The 19629-nt window shown below is 35.4% G+C and overlaps 1 protein-coding gene across 1 annotated transcript in view; it reads right to left on the bottom strand.

The window, feature by feature from the left end:
• The window catches only part of LOC146162779 (uncharacterized), a 42890-nt gene that overhangs the window by 21781 nt on the left and 1480 nt on the right, over positions 1–19629 (bottom strand). Inside the window, exons 3-22 of the mRNA XM_083384122.1 lie at positions 19383–19494; positions 18364–18545; positions 17930–18041; positions 17450–17631; positions 16603–16714; positions 15646–15830; positions 14438–14549; positions 13646–13833; positions 12747–12858; positions 12393–12577; positions 10894–11005; positions 9550–9734; positions 8773–8884; positions 6757–6938; positions 5035–5146; positions 3815–3993; positions 3217–3328; positions 2605–2786; positions 1052–1345; positions 348–524 (exon numbers count right to left, since the gene is read on the bottom strand). Coding sequence (XP_083240248.1) covers positions 348–524; positions 1052–1345; positions 2605–2786; positions 3217–3328; positions 3815–3993; positions 5035–5146; positions 6757–6938; positions 8773–8884; positions 9550–9734; positions 10894–11005; positions 12393–12577; positions 12747–12858; positions 13646–13833; positions 14438–14549; positions 15646–15830; positions 16603–16714; positions 17450–17631; positions 17930–18041; positions 18364–18545; positions 19383–19494 — 3129 coding nt within the window. The remainder of the gene's footprint in view (positions 1–347; positions 525–1051; positions 1346–2604; positions 2787–3216; positions 3329–3814; positions 3994–5034; positions 5147–6756; positions 6939–8772; positions 8885–9549; positions 9735–10893; positions 11006–12392; positions 12578–12746; positions 12859–13645; positions 13834–14437; positions 14550–15645; positions 15831–16602; positions 16715–17449; positions 17632–17929; positions 18042–18363; positions 18546–19382; positions 19495–19629) is intronic.

Genomic DNA, 19629 nt, shown 5'->3' with positions numbered 1-19629 from the left:
GTTGGAATAGCAAATGGTGGAATATTTTCCAACCATGTATTGTGGATCGATGAGTTATATGACACCCCTATGATTGGATTGCTGAATATTTGCCTTATTTCAAAAATTGTGAAGTTCATAAACATGTTGTTAGCGAGACATGGTCCTAAGGATTCCAATACAAAAAGATTGGAATGAGGCCACTGTATTTACCTGTGCTTATTTGGTATTGCTAAACAAGTTGTTAGCGAGACCTGATGTTAAACAAGTTGTTAGCGAGACCTGATGTTAGATTCTATTGTTAAATAGTTAAATCCCGACCCTTACAGGTATTGCAAAATGTATTAGAATCCGAACATTACGTGTACCTGTGCTTTGAGCCCACATTTGCATCACACCAGAAAGCTTAGGAGCCCATTTGGTTGAATTAAGGAAAGCTATTGTTGGCAGCCAACCACCCGCTTCTGTGCAATGCTTGGAAGCTGCTTCGTAGCTCATCGACTGGTTGTGGTGAGTGTAGTACTGTTTCTGCTGGATTCGGAGGTCTGAAATGAACAGGGTTGTAAACCAGTCATTTAAAAATAACCAATACCAATTAAGTCATTTGCGAAATACCTCAAGTCCAAGTCAAGAATTGTGCATAATTTACAAGTCCCAGTCTAGGTCACAAATTGTACAAGTCAAGTCCCTCTTAGGTAAAATTAGGGGCAAGTCAATTTCCGGTCTTTGGCATACAAATAAAATGGTAAACTATTGAAATACAAAAGCTCTCCCGATAATGAGCAGTATTTTAACTAACAATACCAATTATAGCAACATATAGAAAGCAATGGGTTTAAACGTGAAAAATTTGTGATAAATAACCCAATTTTTGTTTAAAAATTTTACACGTAAGTTCAACCCAAGAAAACACCTAATTTTAACCCAGGGTATTTGACACAATTACCTAAGCCCAAGTTAAGTCGTTTGCCCAAAATACTGAAGTCAAGTAGAGTCATTTGAAAACTGTAACTTATGTGCACTAAGGTCAAGTCATTGATAAACCCAAACAATAGTTACGCTTACGGCTTACCTTTGTTCATTAGTTGCATATTTTTCTTTGATTGTCCCAATAAATTCACCGCCCAGCATTGAACACTGGCGTTTTGGCCGTAAATTATCGAGCTGTGCGTTGTTAGTCTTGATATTGTTTGTGTCTCGGTGCTGTGAGTTGAGATTTCTGTGAGCGAGGTGTCCGCTTCTGTGATTGGTCCGTTGTTCACGCTCCAATGCACATTGGGCGCCGAATCCGAAGAGAACGCACAAGAGAAAGATTGAGTTTGCTGGAATCTCGCGGTGGCGTTTGATTGCTCGATATAAGGAGCAACTGTAAACAGCAAAACAGCTCTGATTTATCCATGTACCTGTAAGGCATCTTGCAGGCCGATTACTGATTGTACGGTTAGCCTATTTAGTTTATTACATCACAAAAAGGTCGCATAATAAAAGGAAAGCGAGTAGTCCAGATAAGGCCGTTGGTCTGATCAAGTAGAAGTAGGATCGAGAAGAGGGCGTTATTAATAGAATACAACATTTCGGCGCAATGGATAGCCGCTGTATTTACTAAGCATTTGTAGAGCTAAGCACGGTGAGCATTCGTTTCTTGAAACAGTACGATTTTATTTAGGTTAAGTAGCCGCCATCTAGTAAACTAGCTTGTATAGAAAGCACATCAACAGCAATACGAAATACGCGGGTCATCACTTTGCCTCTAAATGGTTCCTAAAAAGTACAGTGAACATAAGAATAAGCAATTAATATAGCAACTTCATGAGCTATTGGATACAAATGTTTGTGTACTGCAATTTAGCCCTACATACTGACCATACTTGGACAACTAGATAATTCTATCTTTCTAATTCAATGAATTAGAGCAAAATGCGGCTAATTCTTATTCTAATCTAATTTGTGAATTGCTTGTGTGCTCTAATTCTAGTTCTAATATAATTCGGATTTTTCCAAAAATTCTACTTTGTCCAACGACATTTTTAGTCTCTTAGTGAAAACAAGAATTTGAATTCAAACTCTTTGGTTGAAACGTAATTTTCACAGTCTGACCAACGGTTGAAAGTGCTAGATGATATAGAACGACCAACTATTAATATTTTTGCATACTCAGATAAAATAGCTTGATATAGTAAATTAACATTGTATTGACACAGACGTTTTGATACGAACTTGTACACGACAATGATACCCGTATCGAAACGTCTTCATCAAGATGATGTCGATCTACTCGAGCTTTTTGGCATTGACATTCATTATATCAAGCTACACTAGAGATCCGTGCACTTTAAATTAGTATACCGCCAAATTTAAATCTATATCCCTTAACTGTAGGTTTTTCAACTATATTTAATTCTGTTTAATAGTTAACAAAACGGTTCGTAATTCACAAAAAGCGTTATTCATTTTCAAGATTTATATAGGTATACATTAGATTGCTAGAACTTAGCGTAAAAAGGCACTGATTAATTGTAAAGTTCGGCAAATATTTTTTTAATTTGCCCAGAGAAAATAGATTTCGGAAATAAAACTTCTCAGTGGTCCTCAAAAGCCAAACCTTCAAAGTCTGACAAGGGTTACCTTGTATATTGGCGGTTGCCGAAGTTTTTCCTGCAATGTTGTCTGTGTGGCAGACGTAGCCTCCGGAGTCGGTGACTTTAAGCTTAGTCACATGCAACGTGACCTCCACCTTGAATATTTGGTGGCTTGTGACTTCCTGGTATATCGACATGTTGCTGTGAGTTGTGATGTTCGCTGAATCCCTGTTTAATTTTATTTAATGAAACATAAAATGATTTTTTTATGATAAAAACTTATCAGAGCATAAATCTACGTTTTACGTATTTCATAGGCGATAAATAAGGCACCTTTTCTACAGGCTATAACTTTTAAGGCTTTAAACCAAAAAATGAATTTTTATGGAATTATGAAGCATTTTTAAGGATCAATAAGTCTGTTATGCCATATATGAGTCAACAGAACTAACAGTATTGTTGTAGAGGGATATATTTATGCTATTTATTTAATAAACTATAAATAGTACTGACAAACATCTCATCCTTTTAAAAATAAAACTGCCTATAAAATCGATTACGTGTCACAGTACTGAAACCTTATAGATAAGTGTTTGCTAATAATATAATAATAATAGTTGTTTATGTTTAAATCTATTAGGTACGACCTCTAACCGACCTTGCCCAGTGCACAGTTGGCGCCGGAAATCCGAACGAAATGCAAGTGACCTTTGATCTTGAGCCTTCGATGTAAGTTAAAGATGTTGTCGAAAGCGAAATGTTGACCTTGACTGTAAATATAAGCACGTGTTCAATTTGGACATCGTCTAGCCGTTTAGCAGAAATATATGACGTAAATTATTATAGACATTATAAAACAATATTACGAATTAACTTCCAACATGGTAATTATTTAAAGTAAGATTTTTGACTTGTGGAGTTGATGTACTTTGTTCTTCTAAACAACCAACCATATTTTAACGATTATACACGAAATAATAGACTGAAGATGCCTTTTGTTTAACATTTTTCTCTTTAAATCTTATCAAATGATTGACTTTAATTACGACATAAAATTCAACACAATTTTCTCTTCTAGTTATTTTTACAAAGTGTCGTAGCCCTAATTTGGTAAACTGATGACTTGGACTAGGACTTGAAACTTAACTTATTACACCAATGACTTAACTGGGACTTAAGTCTGATATATCTTGTCTGCAACACTCCCCGACATACAACGCTCGTCGTAATTGCCTTTTACAAAAGCGAGTTATTACCGTTTGCTTGAAACGTGGCTTGTTGTGCTTGTAAGTTCAAGTTAGAAGCACCACACACATAAGCCCCAGCTTGCACGATGGCATTGTAACTGATGCTCAGCGCAGACGTGGATTTGTACGTTGTGGTTGTTCGTGTCTGGTAGACGCTTGAAACTACGGTTGATACTTCGCTGCCTTTCCTATATAAACATAAGAGATGTTATTGTTGCAGACTCGGACAACTAGATGTTTGGGTGTTTTCCAATTCGATTCGATGTACAATTAGAACTTTTCATTTTTCTTCTAGGTTCTCTAATTTTCGAAAACTAAAATATAAACTAAATCTGGATCAGAATTATATGGAAATGCATTCTTCTGTTATATCATATCGCTTTGTATCTTTGTGTCTACGCCATCATCCATACCTTAATATTCATATAACAAAATCAGGCATAACAATTATCCCCTCCCAAAAAAAAAAAAGTAGTACAGCACGAATATCATTTTAATGATTAAACAAATAGGCCCAGATATCGCACAAAGATCAACTAAAAGTGAAAACATTGTTGTTGTGTTGTTTATTTTAACGCATATTATAAACCTTTGTGGGGTGGTCCTAAAAAAATGTATGCTCTTGCGTGAAGTGTTCCGTGGCTCACAAAGGTTTGAAAACACTGCTTTAGGAAATCACATGTAACCAATCGAGGCAGGCGCTATTTTGTTACCACTAGGTGTCTATAAAGCGCAACATATGTGTGCAATTTGGCTTCGATCAGTTTATGAGTGTTTTTTCCGTGTTTAAATTGAGTGGTGCATGTGAAATGTAGTTTGATTTTATGCATCGGAAAAATATTTTCATCAAAGAGGTAAAATAACCCAATTTCTGGTCATGACGGCATATTGGTGTAACGGATAGGCTTTCTATATACTCAGCATTTGTAGAGCTAAACACGATTAACTTTGGTTTTTCGAAACTGCATGATTCGGGCCGGATCTGTAGTTTGGTATTACGGCTAACATTTTAGGTTAAAATTATAATCATCATTTATAGTTATGGAAAACATTTAATATGGCTAGCACTTGCACTGCGATGATTTCCAATTAAAAAAAGCTAAATAAATGAGTGATAATTAAAACAAATTAGTTCCTTAAATTCGATTAAATACAAATAAATAAAGGTTAACTGTTGAGAAAACATGTTCTTTGGAAATCTTTAAATCGTCTTCCTGTAAAGTACGCACCTTGTCCATTTGGTTATGGGCGTTGGAAATCCAAATGACACGCAGTCGATTTGATAAATTTTTCCTTCTTCCATAACACGGCTGGTAACGCTCACAGAAACGTTGGCGAACACTAAAAGATAAGTATAGCTCGTCTTGTTTCCTTTGCAATGTATTAATATCACAAACAAAAACAGATGTCTTTAAAACAGCTGTTTGTATGCAGATTAAATGAGTGGGTGTTTGGGAATTACTAAAATAGCCAAACATATTGTGATGTTTACAAGGAAGTCTTGCAGTGCATTGTAGCATTACAACGCTGACTGACTTAGTGTAACCAAAAAACATTTCTTCGTTTTAAAATATATAAAGCGTAATGCATTATAAATATATACAGCAAATGTTCCACTACTTGTGTTGCAAGTTGGAGGCTGTAGTAAAACGCAGTAAGAATATCAAAGCCCATACAGAAGTGGGAAGCATTTTGCACGTTTTGAATACATCTTTATTTATTTTTAACACAATTTTCAAATGAATAAAGAGATATTCGAAACGTTCAAAATACTACCTATACTTCGGCGTTGATATTCTTACAGCGTTTTTAAACTTTGTTTGACTAAACCAGGGGTGTCCAACAAGCGGCACGCGTGCCAAATGTGGCACACGACCAAATAAAAAATGGCACGCAAGCCCCCCTAAATTAGTTAATTTGCTATTCAGCTAATTGCTAAAAAATGCTTAATTTTTTATACAGTAAGTTGTCATTGTTATTCACAATATAAAACAATCGCTGCAATCACGACAACTAACAATTACTTCTAATACTATAACATTATATTGTAGTGGAGGTTAGCATTCACATAACTATAAAGTTTGGTGTGAAGAAACAAAAAGTCAGCTCACCGACGGACATTTAGATGCAGTAATGCGCACTGCTATAACTACACGTTTTTATTATTTGTAACAAAACGCTTTTATTATTAGAAAGAATTATATTACTACACTTGGCACGGGAAGAAGTTATAGGATAAAAATTGGCACGCCGGCAGGTTTGAGTTGGACACCCCTGGACTAAACAATCCATATAATCCTTAAAACGCCAAAACAAGTTTGATGTCTAAAATAACAATATTTGGCTTCATTCGTTAAGGGTCCCTTAGCCATGCTCACATTCAGTATTTCCTAATTAATCAGGAAAGCCTATTGCTTCCGTATTAAGACGGAGTTCTTACAATAGATGTTTGCTATGTAAAGCAAAGTGCTTACTGCTCCGTAAGTTTTTGAAAAAATATATGCGTATCTGACAAGCATGCTGTCTATCGGTAACAAACTACACCTGAAAACGTAGTAAGTTGCAAGTAACATTTAATTTTTTTAATATTTTTAAACGCTTTCAAAATATAACCTAAAACCGTTTTTTAAGTTTTCGCTTTGGTATCCTATAAGAAATTTTATAATTCTTTGTTTCCAAAAGTCCCGAGATTTCCAATTGACTTATACTCAGCGACGCGTTTATAATTTACCCTCTGCATAAGCTAGTTTTTTTTGTAACACTATGTTATTGACTTCTGTAATTACAAATGTAGGCCATATTTTAAAATACCGCCAAGAAAACTTGAAAAACAGTTTTGATCGCTTAAAATACCTTAAAAAACACTGCGTGAAACTCTCATTAACATACGAATTAAATCAAAGTTATTACAAATTTACGTTGGAAATAGTCGCATCTTAGCCTCAACTCACCATTAACTGTTAAACTAACTTCCTTTGTCCCTGCTGAGTTGGATGCAACACAAATGTAGGAATCCGCTTCACTTATTGTGTTCACTTTAAGGTATATGCGATTTTCGACCAAATATTCCTTCATATCAATGACGGAGGTGTTGACGACAGCTCCTTCGTTGTTGGACACAATAATGTTCTTTCTGTAGAGTTAGATTCCACATTGTTGTATTATAATATGAGGCATCAAGTAATTATTGAAACATTATCTTGTTTAACTCCTGAAAAAGATAGACTCGTAAAGTCAGAAATTGTTGTGCACTTACAAACACTTATCTGGGGTAATATTACCGGGTACTTAATTCAAATGAACATTAAACCCAGAGCCTGATATTAAGATAAGTTTTATGTATTTTTAAGATAAGTTTTAGTTTAGCCTTTAACCGTTAAGCATACTAACTTGTTTGTATAAAATATGATTTTGTTCTCTATTCTTGTAATTTACCCATTTTTTGAAATGCTTATGTTGAATTAAAATAAGGTTACAATAAATGTTATGGCCTGGTGGTTGTTAACCTTTTTGGACCTTACACCAAGTAGTATTTGGCTCTCGTTGCGCACCACCTGGTTTTGTTCAAGAAACCATTTATAAAAAAAATTGTTTATTCAAGAAAAAACCTGTTGCAAAAGAGCGATTTTAGCACTACCTACAAATTTTCGACTGTAGGTCCAATTAAAGTGGCACAGAAAGAATATTAATTACTGCAGCCGCAATAATTTAACACGTTAATTTCCTTAATCTACAAATTAAAAAGCCGCTTACGTACGACCTAAGCTCTCGCCTATTAGCAGTGCCCAGTGGCACGCGTTCTGTAGCTTCCGAATATATATAAAAAGGCGTATGGTTTAAACCAGGGGTTCTTAAACTGGGGTCCATGTACCCCTTGGGGGTCCGTGAACTAATTTCAGGGGGTCCATGAAGGCCAAATTGAAATATTAGTGTACGTTTGAAAAGTAATCAAATTAAAAAAAGAGTTTAATTAAAACTAAAACGTTTTACCACTGAATGTTAGACTCCATACTAACTTGTTTATATAAAATATAACATTTATAACAATTTTGTTCTCTATTCCTGTGATTTACCCATTTCTTGAAATGCTTATGTTGAATCAAAATAAGGTTACAATAAATGTTATGGCATGGTGGTTGTTAACCTTTATTGGGCCTACCACCAAGTAATATTTGGCTCTCGTTGCGCACCACCTGGTTTTGTTCAAGAAACCATTTATAAAAAAAATTGTTTATTCAAGAAAAAACCTGTTCCAAAAGGGCGATTTTAGCACTACCTACAAATTTTCGACTGTAGGTCCAATTAAAGTGACACAGAAAGAATAATAATTATTGCAGCCGCAATAATTTAATACGTTAATTTCCTTAATCTACAAATTAAAAAGCCGCTTACGTACGACCTATAGGCTCTCACGTATTAGCAGTGCCCAGTGGCATGCGTTCTATTGTGTCCGAATATATATATAAAGGCGTATGGTTTAAACCATGGGTTCTTAAACTGGGGTCCATGTACCCCTTGGGGGTCCGTGAACTAATTTCAGGGGGTCCATGAAGGCCAAATTGAAATATTAGTGTACGTTTAAAAAGTAATCAAATTAAAAAAAAGAGTTTAATTAAAAATAAAACGTTTTACCACTGAATGTTAGACTCCTTTTTACTTAGCCTGCCACATTTCTGACAGCCTTTTTGATTGTGACGTCAATTTATGACGTCATTTTTAATATTTTTTTGTCTACAGAGGTCCACGTGAAGCAAAAATAATTTTAGGGGTCCGCGGTGAAAAAAGTTTAAGAACCCCTGGTTTAAACAAATATTGGCAGCAGGTTTCTGCTTGTAAATTACCAATAAAACTCAAAGTTTAACAACCCGAGTGAAATCAGGATCAGATATTTTTTTAAAGGAATCTATATTTCGTAATGGCATCATAGTATGAGAACCACTGTTATATACGAAGCAATGCATGTATACCTCTTCCACATAATAGTTGGTCTCGGGAAGCCGTAAGCTTTGCACACCACTGATGTCAGTTGCGAATAGTTGACCGAGACATTGTTGGCAGTAAGCTCAGCATTCGGGTACACTGTGACAAGAAAATAATAGCGACACTGAACACAAGTCACATTGTTGGACGACAAATTATATTAAAATCTTGTGGGACGAACCCTCACTTTAAGAAATATTGCAAAAGTCGAAGTAACGCATGTAACATCTAATTCATGTATACAGTTAGAGATATTTAATAAAGTGTTTAAGAATAGTTTTGAAATAAAATCAACGTTTAATTAATATAAATTAAAGATAACACATTTCAGGTTACTTGTTTTATTTTGGCACCTTAACAACTTTTTGAAAATGGTTGATTATTTTCATGATTTTAAAATGAGCGTTTAATGTTCAGTGTTTTTGTGTTGTGGAGAAAACGTTCATGTGTATCAACATACACGGGAACTTAACCGTTTTAAAAAATGGGAATTCAGCTTTACAAAACTAAATGTTTTCTAAAACAGTATTTTACTTAAAAAAGTTCAGATGATATTTGCACCAGTCTCAATTAAATATACCTTTCAAAAGAGCTATACACGTGATAAGTGATACTATGTGATAAAACATACATCAAAAAATAAATTCCTCAGTGTGCTTCAGTGATTTATTTCCCTTTTTATTCTAACCAATTGTTTAATTCCTCTTTTACTGGTGTCAATTTAAACATCGATCCTGAAAAGCACGGACTTTGTAGAAAATTACCTTGTAACAATGCAGTTGCTGTTTTCATTCCACCAGCAGAATTGGCTTCTACTTCACATGTGTAGTTGCCACTCTCTGATACATTTGTGATACGAAGATGTAGCTTCTGTGTTGATTTATATGCTTCGGTTACAACGTGGCTCTGATGAATGTTGGATGGAATTGTAGAAACGACGGCGCCGTTTCTGATAATAAGATTAATGGTTAAATATAAATTAATAGGACACGGCTGTTGGAAATAAAACCAAACATAATTCGGTTTATATGAAGCGTTGCTACCAGGCAGCATAATATCAACCAAAAAAAGCTATCCTGGTAATTGTTGAAGGCGACTTGAATTGATTGCCGAAACGTTGGTTAACATTTACTCGGTTATTCTTCAGCCTTTAACAAATGTTTAGTCTAAGTAAACATATAATTCCGAAAGGGGCATGCATGCTCTTTATTAAAGTACCTTTAGACTACTAGATAAGTATTTATGTTGCCCATCTTGGCATTACATTAGCCTCACATTCCAAAATAAGGGTTGAGTGTCGTTTAACAGTTCCATTCTTGCAGACATCAACCGACAACGTACGGTGTATCATAATATAATATTTTAAGCTTACTGCATCTTAATTGTGAACGGAACCTTTAGAAAACGGAAAAAAGGGACATTTGAATAAGTGCGTGTTTGATTTTTGTAAAGCTGTATATAGCTAAAGAAATCATGTACATCAGTTGTTTTCAAAGTTTTTCACCTGGCGGTTCCATTTTGCTTTGTTAAAATAATTAAGGGCCTTCTTAGATTTAAAAAAAATCACCGTACAATAAACGCAACCAACAACTGGCGCTGCCGTTTAATAAATTTTCAAAAACATAGTGCAGATCCCAGTGTTGTAAACAAGTCATTTTGAAAGAACTTAAAGGCAATATATTGCATTTTAATCATTTTACATGCAAAACCTGACATAAACAGCTCAATTTTGTGATAAAAGGTAAATGGAAACACATCGAACGTGTAAAACAGCAAAAAACCTTGGTTGTCAAGATCAAAGGTAACGGTGTCATATTTTTTGCTTGCGGTTGGTTAGAATCCAATTGTATACGGTATTTGAAATTACCGTTTATTTCCAGTTTTTGGTATTTTACGTTGTTTTTTAGTTACACTTTGTATCGATAAAACTATTTTTTTTGTGTATAAATTCAACCTTAAAACACAAACATGTTTTTTTTTCTAATCAACCAACTCTTTTCAAGTCCCTTAAAAACAGTAACTTAAGTCATTATAGCATCGGTTTGAGGACGACTGATGTTTACGGCTTGGTAAAACAGTCAACTAGTTGTTTTAAAGTCAAGTATTACCTCTTCCAAGTAACACTCGGCTTTGGATATCCGTACGAAGTGCACACGACAGTCTGGTTTTGTCTATAGTCGGTTTTCACTGTGGTTTGTGTCAATGACACATTCGATGCAACTGGAAAAATAATTTTAATAAATAAGGAGAAAAAGGGAAATACATGTTATAATAAACCGTGCTAGGGTTGTCTGATAATCGAGCAGAATAATGGCTTCATCGGGTACCGCATCAGATCGCGATTCGTTTTGGCTAAAATATCGGGTATCGGCATCGGAATCAAATGACCAGCATCGGACAGCCCTAGGCCGTGCACTTTAAGCATTTTGCAGAGGCGCATCAAGGGGTCATTGCCTCCCATACGTTGTACATTTTGCCAACTTTTTTTTACTAAGTAATTGCAAAGATTTTCGGATTTTTAGTATATTTTGCCTGATTTAAGCAAGTCTCGTTAACCCAAAGGTGGACTCATATACTCTACAAAGTGAAATTTCTGTTAAATAATACTATAAAAACCATTATTTCCGGCAATATGAGGATATTGTTGTCCTATTCAATTGAAACTTGTGCTAATATAAACAAAAAAATCTATCCGTTGCACGATTAGGTTACGCTCAAGCTGCAAATTTGCGCACAAGCTTGCTTGACAACAACGGGTGTTTATTAAACTGTTTTCTTTAGTTACGTCACATTACGACGCAACGTGACGGCTTCTCTGAAAAACAAAACCAAAAACCAACCCTAGCGTCTCTTGTTACAAGGAAATCCTTAATATGCAGGGTTTAGGTTCGCTCTACGCGCTTTAGTATTGCTTAGGATGCCTTCATTGTTAGAGTACACAAACTAATGCCCACTTAAGCATTTATATATATAAGAATTTTTGTAACATTATCTTTGCCCGACCAATAATTTTTACCAAATCGCTCACGTGAATATTTTCGCGATATTTTATTCTCCTTTATCACGCTAAAAAGGTAAGTGAACTAGCCATTTTTGCAGACAAAATTCGCTTTACTTGTTGTTATTTTGGCCTAATAAAGCACGGACACTTTACACTAAAATTACAATTTGTCAACTGGCACCAGATTTTAAACAAATACGGACAATTATTAGTGAATTAAAATTCGAATTGATTTTCTCGTGCAAAACACAGAGTGGTGTTACCTTTATACGGTATTGCGGTTGTACAACTTGAGAGTCCACAAGCACCACCACTTAAGGCACACACTTTTTATTTATAAATTGTAGGTACATATATATATATATATAGGCTACTAAAAAAAATGGACACTGTTGACAAAGTGACACTTGATTTGAGTTTTTGAATAAGACAAACCAAGATTAAAATATAATTCAGTAAAACTGTATAAAGGTAACACCACTCTACGTCTGTGTCTAATATTTTATATATATATATATATACGATTTATTTAACTAACTAACTATAGCATATCACGTTTTACGGGTTAGCATAAATGTTAGTTCAATTAAATGAACCAAAACTCACCCAAAACTTTGAAAGTTTTATTCCTCGTAAGAACCTCGTTGTTCGCTTCACAAACGTAATCTCCAGCTTGCTCGATGCTGTCCAACTTTAAGAAAAGTCGCACAGTTGAGCTCAAGCTGCTGCTGCTGCTTACCGTTTCTTGATAAACGGCAGCGCCAGTGCCGCTCGTTACAGGGTTGCCATTTCTATAAAGAATTAGCTTAATTATGTAAAAATAAAGAAATAAAATTTTTGTTGTATTTCTTTTTCTTTGATTTGCTCAAACCCTTAGAAAGCTATTCAGACATCCTAATTGTACGCTTAGCTTTCTATGGATTCGGAAAGCCAAGCAGGTTAAGAACACTACTGTAGTACCTTTTCCATGTGACTGTTGGCTTCGGCCATCCAGCTGCATTGCAATCGATGGGATACTGCTGCGTGTAGTTGGCGGCGACTTGCGCGTATGAAAGCTGCACGTTAGGAGCGACTAAAAAATGTTGAGATAATCAGAAGAAGCGTGTACATATGTTGTTTCACAACATACAGGTTTATGATATCTCGCGTCAGGGGGTAAACACACATCGGGAAGTTTTAAGTTGAGCTAATCAGTGCATATATGCTGTCTAGGCTTTTAAAACATATTGTCTTGCGTTAACTTATGTGGCATTGCGACCGCATTTGAGTTATTTAGCAAGCCTATAATATACGAAGGCATTTTTAGCGCTGCACCCGAGGGTTTTCCGTCTTTTTAATATACAAAATACGTCACATTTTCACGCAATGATGTCAATTGTGACGTCACGTTTTGACATGACTTTCAAGACATGATTTTTTTTTATGACCCCCCTCAAACAAAATCCAAGATCCGCCTGGTTATTGCTAAGTTTTTATCAATTTAAAACGGTTGGATCTATGTGAAAGTCGACTAATATAGCAACAAACGTTTTTAGATGATTACTATGAACCATTCGCTTTTATGTTTTGTAAATGGCCGTATTTGTCTAAATCTAAATAGGGTAATAAGGTGGCACTATATAAAGACAAATTGTTTTAAAATGTGGACAAGCTTTCGCACAACCGTGCTTCATCAGGTCAAAGTAGAAAATCGAAAAGTAGGTTTTTTTAAAGTAGATTTTCATATTTTGACCTGATGAAGCACGGTTGTGCGAAAGCTTGTCCACATTTTGATACAGTTTGTCTTTATGTAATGCCACCTAATAACCCTATTCGCGTTTAAGAATCTTTATAGTGCTCTTGAAACATAAACAAATTACTTGACACGCTGATAGCGCTTGTCTTCTTTGTGGTTGTTACGGTGTTAGTAGCTGTGCAGGTGTACGACCCTGAATGATGGGCGCTTGTAACTTTGAAGGTCAATCTGCTTCTAATTTGTGAGTCAGACACGTGGGTGACGGTTTGGAAAACCTCAGATGTGGTTGCAGTCGTTACATTTGCTCCATTTCTAAAAAAGAGACATGATTTTTGTGACTCGAGACATATGAAACCAAAGTGTTATGTAGTTTGGTTAGTAATTAGAGTACCCGATCTTTTTGTTTTTATTCTGGTGGCAATCCCGACTTTTTATTTTTAAGAAATTTCGCTCAATACCAAATGACGTCACCAAGGTGATTTATTAACCGAATTGCTGAAATTATAAGGTGTAATTGTATTCTTCCCATGTGGTGAAGCTATAGTTTTCCTTAAAGTTGGGAAGCGTTTAGATCGCATACCTGACTTATATATTCTTATAAAATTTATAAATAAATCCGGCACCGATTCCAAAAATAAACGTTTGGGTAACTTGGAAGATATAATGGTGTTTTTTATGTAGCTATCATATTGAAATAAACACCTCTCCAACCTAAACTACTAGCTGTATGGCATTCCAAGGTTATTTGTTTATAACGTCACTTTAGACATACATTTGTAGCGTGAGGAAATGACGTAATATCTGGACTTTTTTCATAACTTTCCCCCCAAAAATATCCTGGATCCGCGGCAATATTATCAACATCCCTATTAGTCATTTTATTTTTGGGGTATTACGAATAGTTAAAAACATTTACCTTTGCCAGAAGACTTGTGGTTTCGGATATCCAAATGATTGACAATCAACTGTCTGGGTTTCGTTGTAATCCAGTTCCAATTTAGTGGAGGACACGGATATGTTGACAGGCACTAAAACAATAAACTGTAAGTTAGACACAACTTATTACACCAGGGACAATTCGCTGACCTATAACAAAAATATAATGGAAAAACAAAAACACACTAACATTATAAATAATATACACCTGTGCAATACGAAAAGCAAGTAACCGCGGCATAATTCGCCACAAGTCTGGTCAAACCGCCTCACAAAACGTTAACTATTTATCTTCAAGCAAAACGTGCTTGGTTCAAAGAAATCTCGGTAAATCGACGCCGGGCAAGAAAACATCATTTACAAACTGATGTGCAAAAAAGGAAGATATCTCCTCGCCCTAACACGTGAATGGCGACAATGGCTTCAAATGGAAGCAAATAAAGACTATACCAGTGGTTCTCAACCTTTTTTTCTTTTGTGGCCCATTTACGTTGCAAAAAATTCTGTGGCCCAATAGTTTTATGAAGGAAAAAACTGTAAAATAGGTTTAGAACAAAACACAGCAGAACATATTTCGAAACAGATTATAGTAACACAAATGAAACTAAATCTAGCGTTTTTAATAAATTGATCTGTGGCCCACCTCAAATGTTCTTATGGCCCACCAGTGAGCCATGGCCCACTGGTTGAGAACCGCTGGACTAGAACTTATAAATGACTTAATTTGACTAAGACAGGAAAGTCTAAAGTATATAAAACTTCATATTATTTTTGTTTTTAAAGCGGTATTTAGCATATGTAGCGGTATTTATGGCTGCTTTTAAGTTTTACAGATTTGAATACGCGGAATAGTTTATCATTCAATGCATAGTATATATGCCGGCTTGGTATTCATGCTTTCCTTTTTCACTGTTTTGTTTTTAACTTGAAAACTAAAAAAAGCTGTTTTTACCCAAGTTTAAAATTCGCGGTTAAAATCAGCGTTGTCATGTTTTGAGGTGTGTAAGTTTAAAGAAAAAAAATACCAAAAATCTTTTAAGCTTATTATATACTGAAAAGAAGTTCTGCCGGTACTTATTTGTTAAGGCACAAAACGTCGTAAAAAATAAATTATTTTCAGTATACTTGAGTCTTATCTTGCCCAATATTATTAAATAATAAATAAATTATACAAATAATCTCACTCACTTGTTATTCCCAACGAAACAGATGTTGTTTTCACCACGTTGCTCGCCTCGCAAACGTACACACCGGATTGTCCAACGTTACTGAATCTAAAGTTGACGCGAGCTCGCGCTTCTAGTGGGTTGCTGGTTTCAATAGATGTTGTGTATATCGGTTGGTTAGTGGCAGATGTCACTGGGTCTCCGAACCTGGAAATAAACATAGAGAGATTTTTTGCAATTTTTTTAGTATATCAATATTATATTTTGCGTTCGGTGCAGCCGTTCAGCTTATGAACAGTCATCTTATGAACAGTAATACTACTTTATGTGCCTAAAGGCCCGTTTACACTACAGCTGCACTGAGCGGAGCAAAGCGCAATTTACATTTAAATTCTATTGTGGCGAGCGTTTCACGCTTTGCTAAACTCAAGCCCTGTGCAGCAGCTGTAGCTAGCAAAAAGTTACGCTTTGGAGCGACACGTTTTGCTCGACTGCCATCGAAGCGTGAAAGTAATTTTGCCTTGTTAATAGTACAAACGCATCTTTCACGCCCTGCACAGCTCAGCTGTAGTGTAAATAATTTCACGTCCAGCTCAGATCAGTGCAGCTGTAGTGTAAACGGGCCTTATTGCGTCAAGGTTTCCTTTGAGGTAAAGTTTTGCCAACTGAAACTTAATAATAAACGCAACCATTATTTGTACAACAGTTCGTTTGAGAACAGAACGTTTCTAAAGACTACCTAACTAAGACGTCATGTTATAACTTAACATAAACCGTCATATCCAAAAAAATATGGCCCTCGCTATACAATCATCCTAGATCCGCCCCCTTCTCGTGACCGTTAACTTCCATCGCTTAACCTATTGTTTGTTGATCTTAATTTTATGACCTTTCAATGATTGTCAACCTTAAAAATATACATCATCTCTTGAAGGGTCTCTTCATTTTTGCAATTTAAACATTTAAAGTACAATCTTACCTCTTCCACGTTATACTAGGTTTAGGAAAACCGTAGGAGTAGCAGTCGGCTTGGTAGGGAGTCGCGTATTCGGCTGCGATGCTTGCAACTGAGAGAAAAGCGCTTGGGGCAACTGAAATGTATAAGTAAAATAAGTATTTGTGAACGTAACAGATTTTAAATCATTTCATTTATTTCGTGTTTTACTTTACACCAGTGGTCGGCAAACTGTGGGCCGCGGCCCAAATAGTGGGCCGCGAGTTTTGAATAGCTTAGTATTATCATATAGTTGTGGGCCGCGTGAATGCCGTACATTTATTGCACTTTATTTTAAGGTTTTGTGGAATAGAATATTTAAATTGGCTCAGCTTGAAAAGGCCCACGTACAAAATGAGGTACTGAGAGCCATTCGAACTATATTTTTTGCCAACTTTAACTATATGTAAATATCTTGAATTCACTGTTTTCGTAGTGGTTTTACGTGCTGGGCCTCTAATAGCTCTAAAAAGAGTACTTTGGGCCGCGACAAAAAAAGTTAGCCGACCACTGCTTTACACCATACAATTAAATAAATTTAGACTAAAATATAACTTGCTACTTTTAATTTTTTTAATTTTAAAACAAGTAAAACCTTGAATTTTGTTCACAACTTTTAAAATTCTCGCTACTGGAAAAAAAGACTTATGGGTTAATAAAATCAGCGAGAGGTTTTTATTAAAATTCATATACTGTAGGTTAATATTAGTATTGATCGATTTTTATATAAAAGTAATGCTAAAGACTCCTGGGTTCTATTTGCAACTAATCGGCGTATAATAAACTTGTAAATTCAAACGCTTGCGCTAAATGTTGGACGCCAATACCTTACCTCTCACTGTAAGAGTAGATGTTCTTGTTCCCCCAGTATTGGAAGCATCGCATGTATAATCCCCGCCTTGATTTGCGTTCGTGATTTTTAGGCTTAACCTGCTTTTTGCTTGCAAGCTGCTTGGGTAAGTAATAGATTGATGGATGTCATTAGATATTGCACTTGTTACGGCAACGCCATTTCTACAAATGTAAAAGAGTAATTTCAGCAGTTTAAAGCTGATTGCCATAATAATGAGCATTTAAATTTTAAATTAGAGCTTCCTCCTCCAATGGTGTTTCTACAAACTTTAAGGAGTATTTTTCAACACTTTACACTTGGTTACCATAACTATGATCATTTAATTTTTCATTTATTTTAATTAATTATTTGATTTTAGAATGCTTATAATAGTAAATAGTATAATCATTACCTTTACAAAATACTTCATTCTGTTGTTTTGCTAGATATTGTATAAGTTCTATGAAATTTTTTTTTTACCTTTTCCATGTTACTGATGGTCTTGGGTTTCCTTTAGAAGTACAATCGACAGTCTTCACTTGTTTGTAATCCAAGTTTACAATAGTGGAAGAAAGTGCGATATCAGCAGGTACTGAAACGAATATTAAGACCTTTATTGTAGTTAGATATAGGTATTTCTTTGTGAACGTTTCGAATAAATCGTAAGATATTGGCTGGCGGTTGTAGGCTATAGTTAGATGTAGAATTAGTGTTTATTGAACATTTCGAATAAGTCTTCATTTATTTTCAGCTTTTTTTCAAATGTCAGCGTTTAAATAAAAACATTAATTTATTATTCGAAACATTTAAAATATGCTACCTACTACTGTAATGGCTTTGAAATTTAATAAACGTTTTGTTCGTAAAATAGCAATTAAAGCTCGACTGTGCTTTTAATTTAGGTCTTGAATTACCTCGAACTGTAAGAGTTAACTGTCGTAGGGGTCCGGCTACATTTGCTGCAACTTTGCAAACGTAACTTCCACTATCGACCACGTTTGTTAAAGTAAGGTATAAGCGTCGATCCACTGTACCAGAGCCTGTTTGTGATCCTTGGTAAATTCCTGGGGATGTCGTTTTAACAGCAACGTTGTTTCTAAAACAGTATATCAACATAATATTCACAGTTTATAAAAGGGTATATATTAAGAAATCCTAGACGACGATCCGCAGCTTTCTGTCTATCGATCACGAGGATTTAAACAAGTAAAACTATAAATTTATCATTATTTTTTTACGCTTTTGAATTACGCGTTTCTTCATAAAAACACTTATAGGCGAGACTGTGTCATCAGTTCTGTAAGATTGAAATACATACAGGGTAAAGTCACTAACAGAATTGCTTAGGGAGCATAATGTTTAGAGGTTGTAGCAAAGTGTAGTAAGAATATCCAAGCCTATATTGGAAATAGTAGACTGAAAAGCCATCGCAGACTCGCCTGTCGATCTATGATGCAAGCAGAGCAAGCCAGAAAAACAACTGGCCTGCAGTGAGGTTCGAACTCACGACCTCCGGTCAAGCCGGGACCGACGCTCTACCAATTGAGCTATGCAGGCTCAGAGAGGAGCAAGTCGAGAAACAACCATGCGCCAATGCTTGCTCAATCTGTTAGTACAAGCAAATTCACATTGTAATCGTTGGTCAAGCAGCTTCCGAGGGGCTGGATCACAGTTGTTATTAAACACATATGTGTGTGTGTGTCTTTCATTTATATATGGAAATAGGTAGCATTCTGTGAAATTTTCGAAATCTTGGGTTATTTTAGAAACTATGGATTAAAAGATATTCAAAACTTTACAAATGAAACCTACTTCTATATGAGCTTTAAAATTGCTAAGATTTACGTGATCACAAGACGTCGTTTATATGTGTATGTTAATGTAGCGAGCGTGACAGACAAAGCACTTTAGTGCAACAGTCTCATGAACTTACCTGTACCAAGTAATCTGTGGTGTTGGTTTTCCACTTGAAGTGCAATCTACTGTTTGTAGAACGTTGTAATTAACAACGATGTTGCTACTTGACAAGCTGATACTTGCAGGCGCTGAAACAATTTTGTAAACATAAACATCAGGGTTTTAAATAATAGATGGACAAGGTTACATGCTGTGACAATCACAAATTATAAGTTCAAATCAAGTTTAAACAAATTGTTTGGTGGATATTTCAGCTATTGTGG

The sequence above is a fragment of the Ascidiella aspersa genome, chromosome 3 (assembly GCF_963924565.1).
Source record: "Ascidiella aspersa chromosome 3, kaAscAspe10.2, whole genome shotgun sequence".
NCBI lineage: Eukaryota > Metazoa > Chordata > Ascidiacea > Phlebobranchia > Ascidiidae > Ascidiella > Ascidiella aspersa.
The sequence above is the reverse complement of the archived record's forward strand: the minus strand, read 5'-3'. Positions and strand labels throughout refer to the sequence as shown.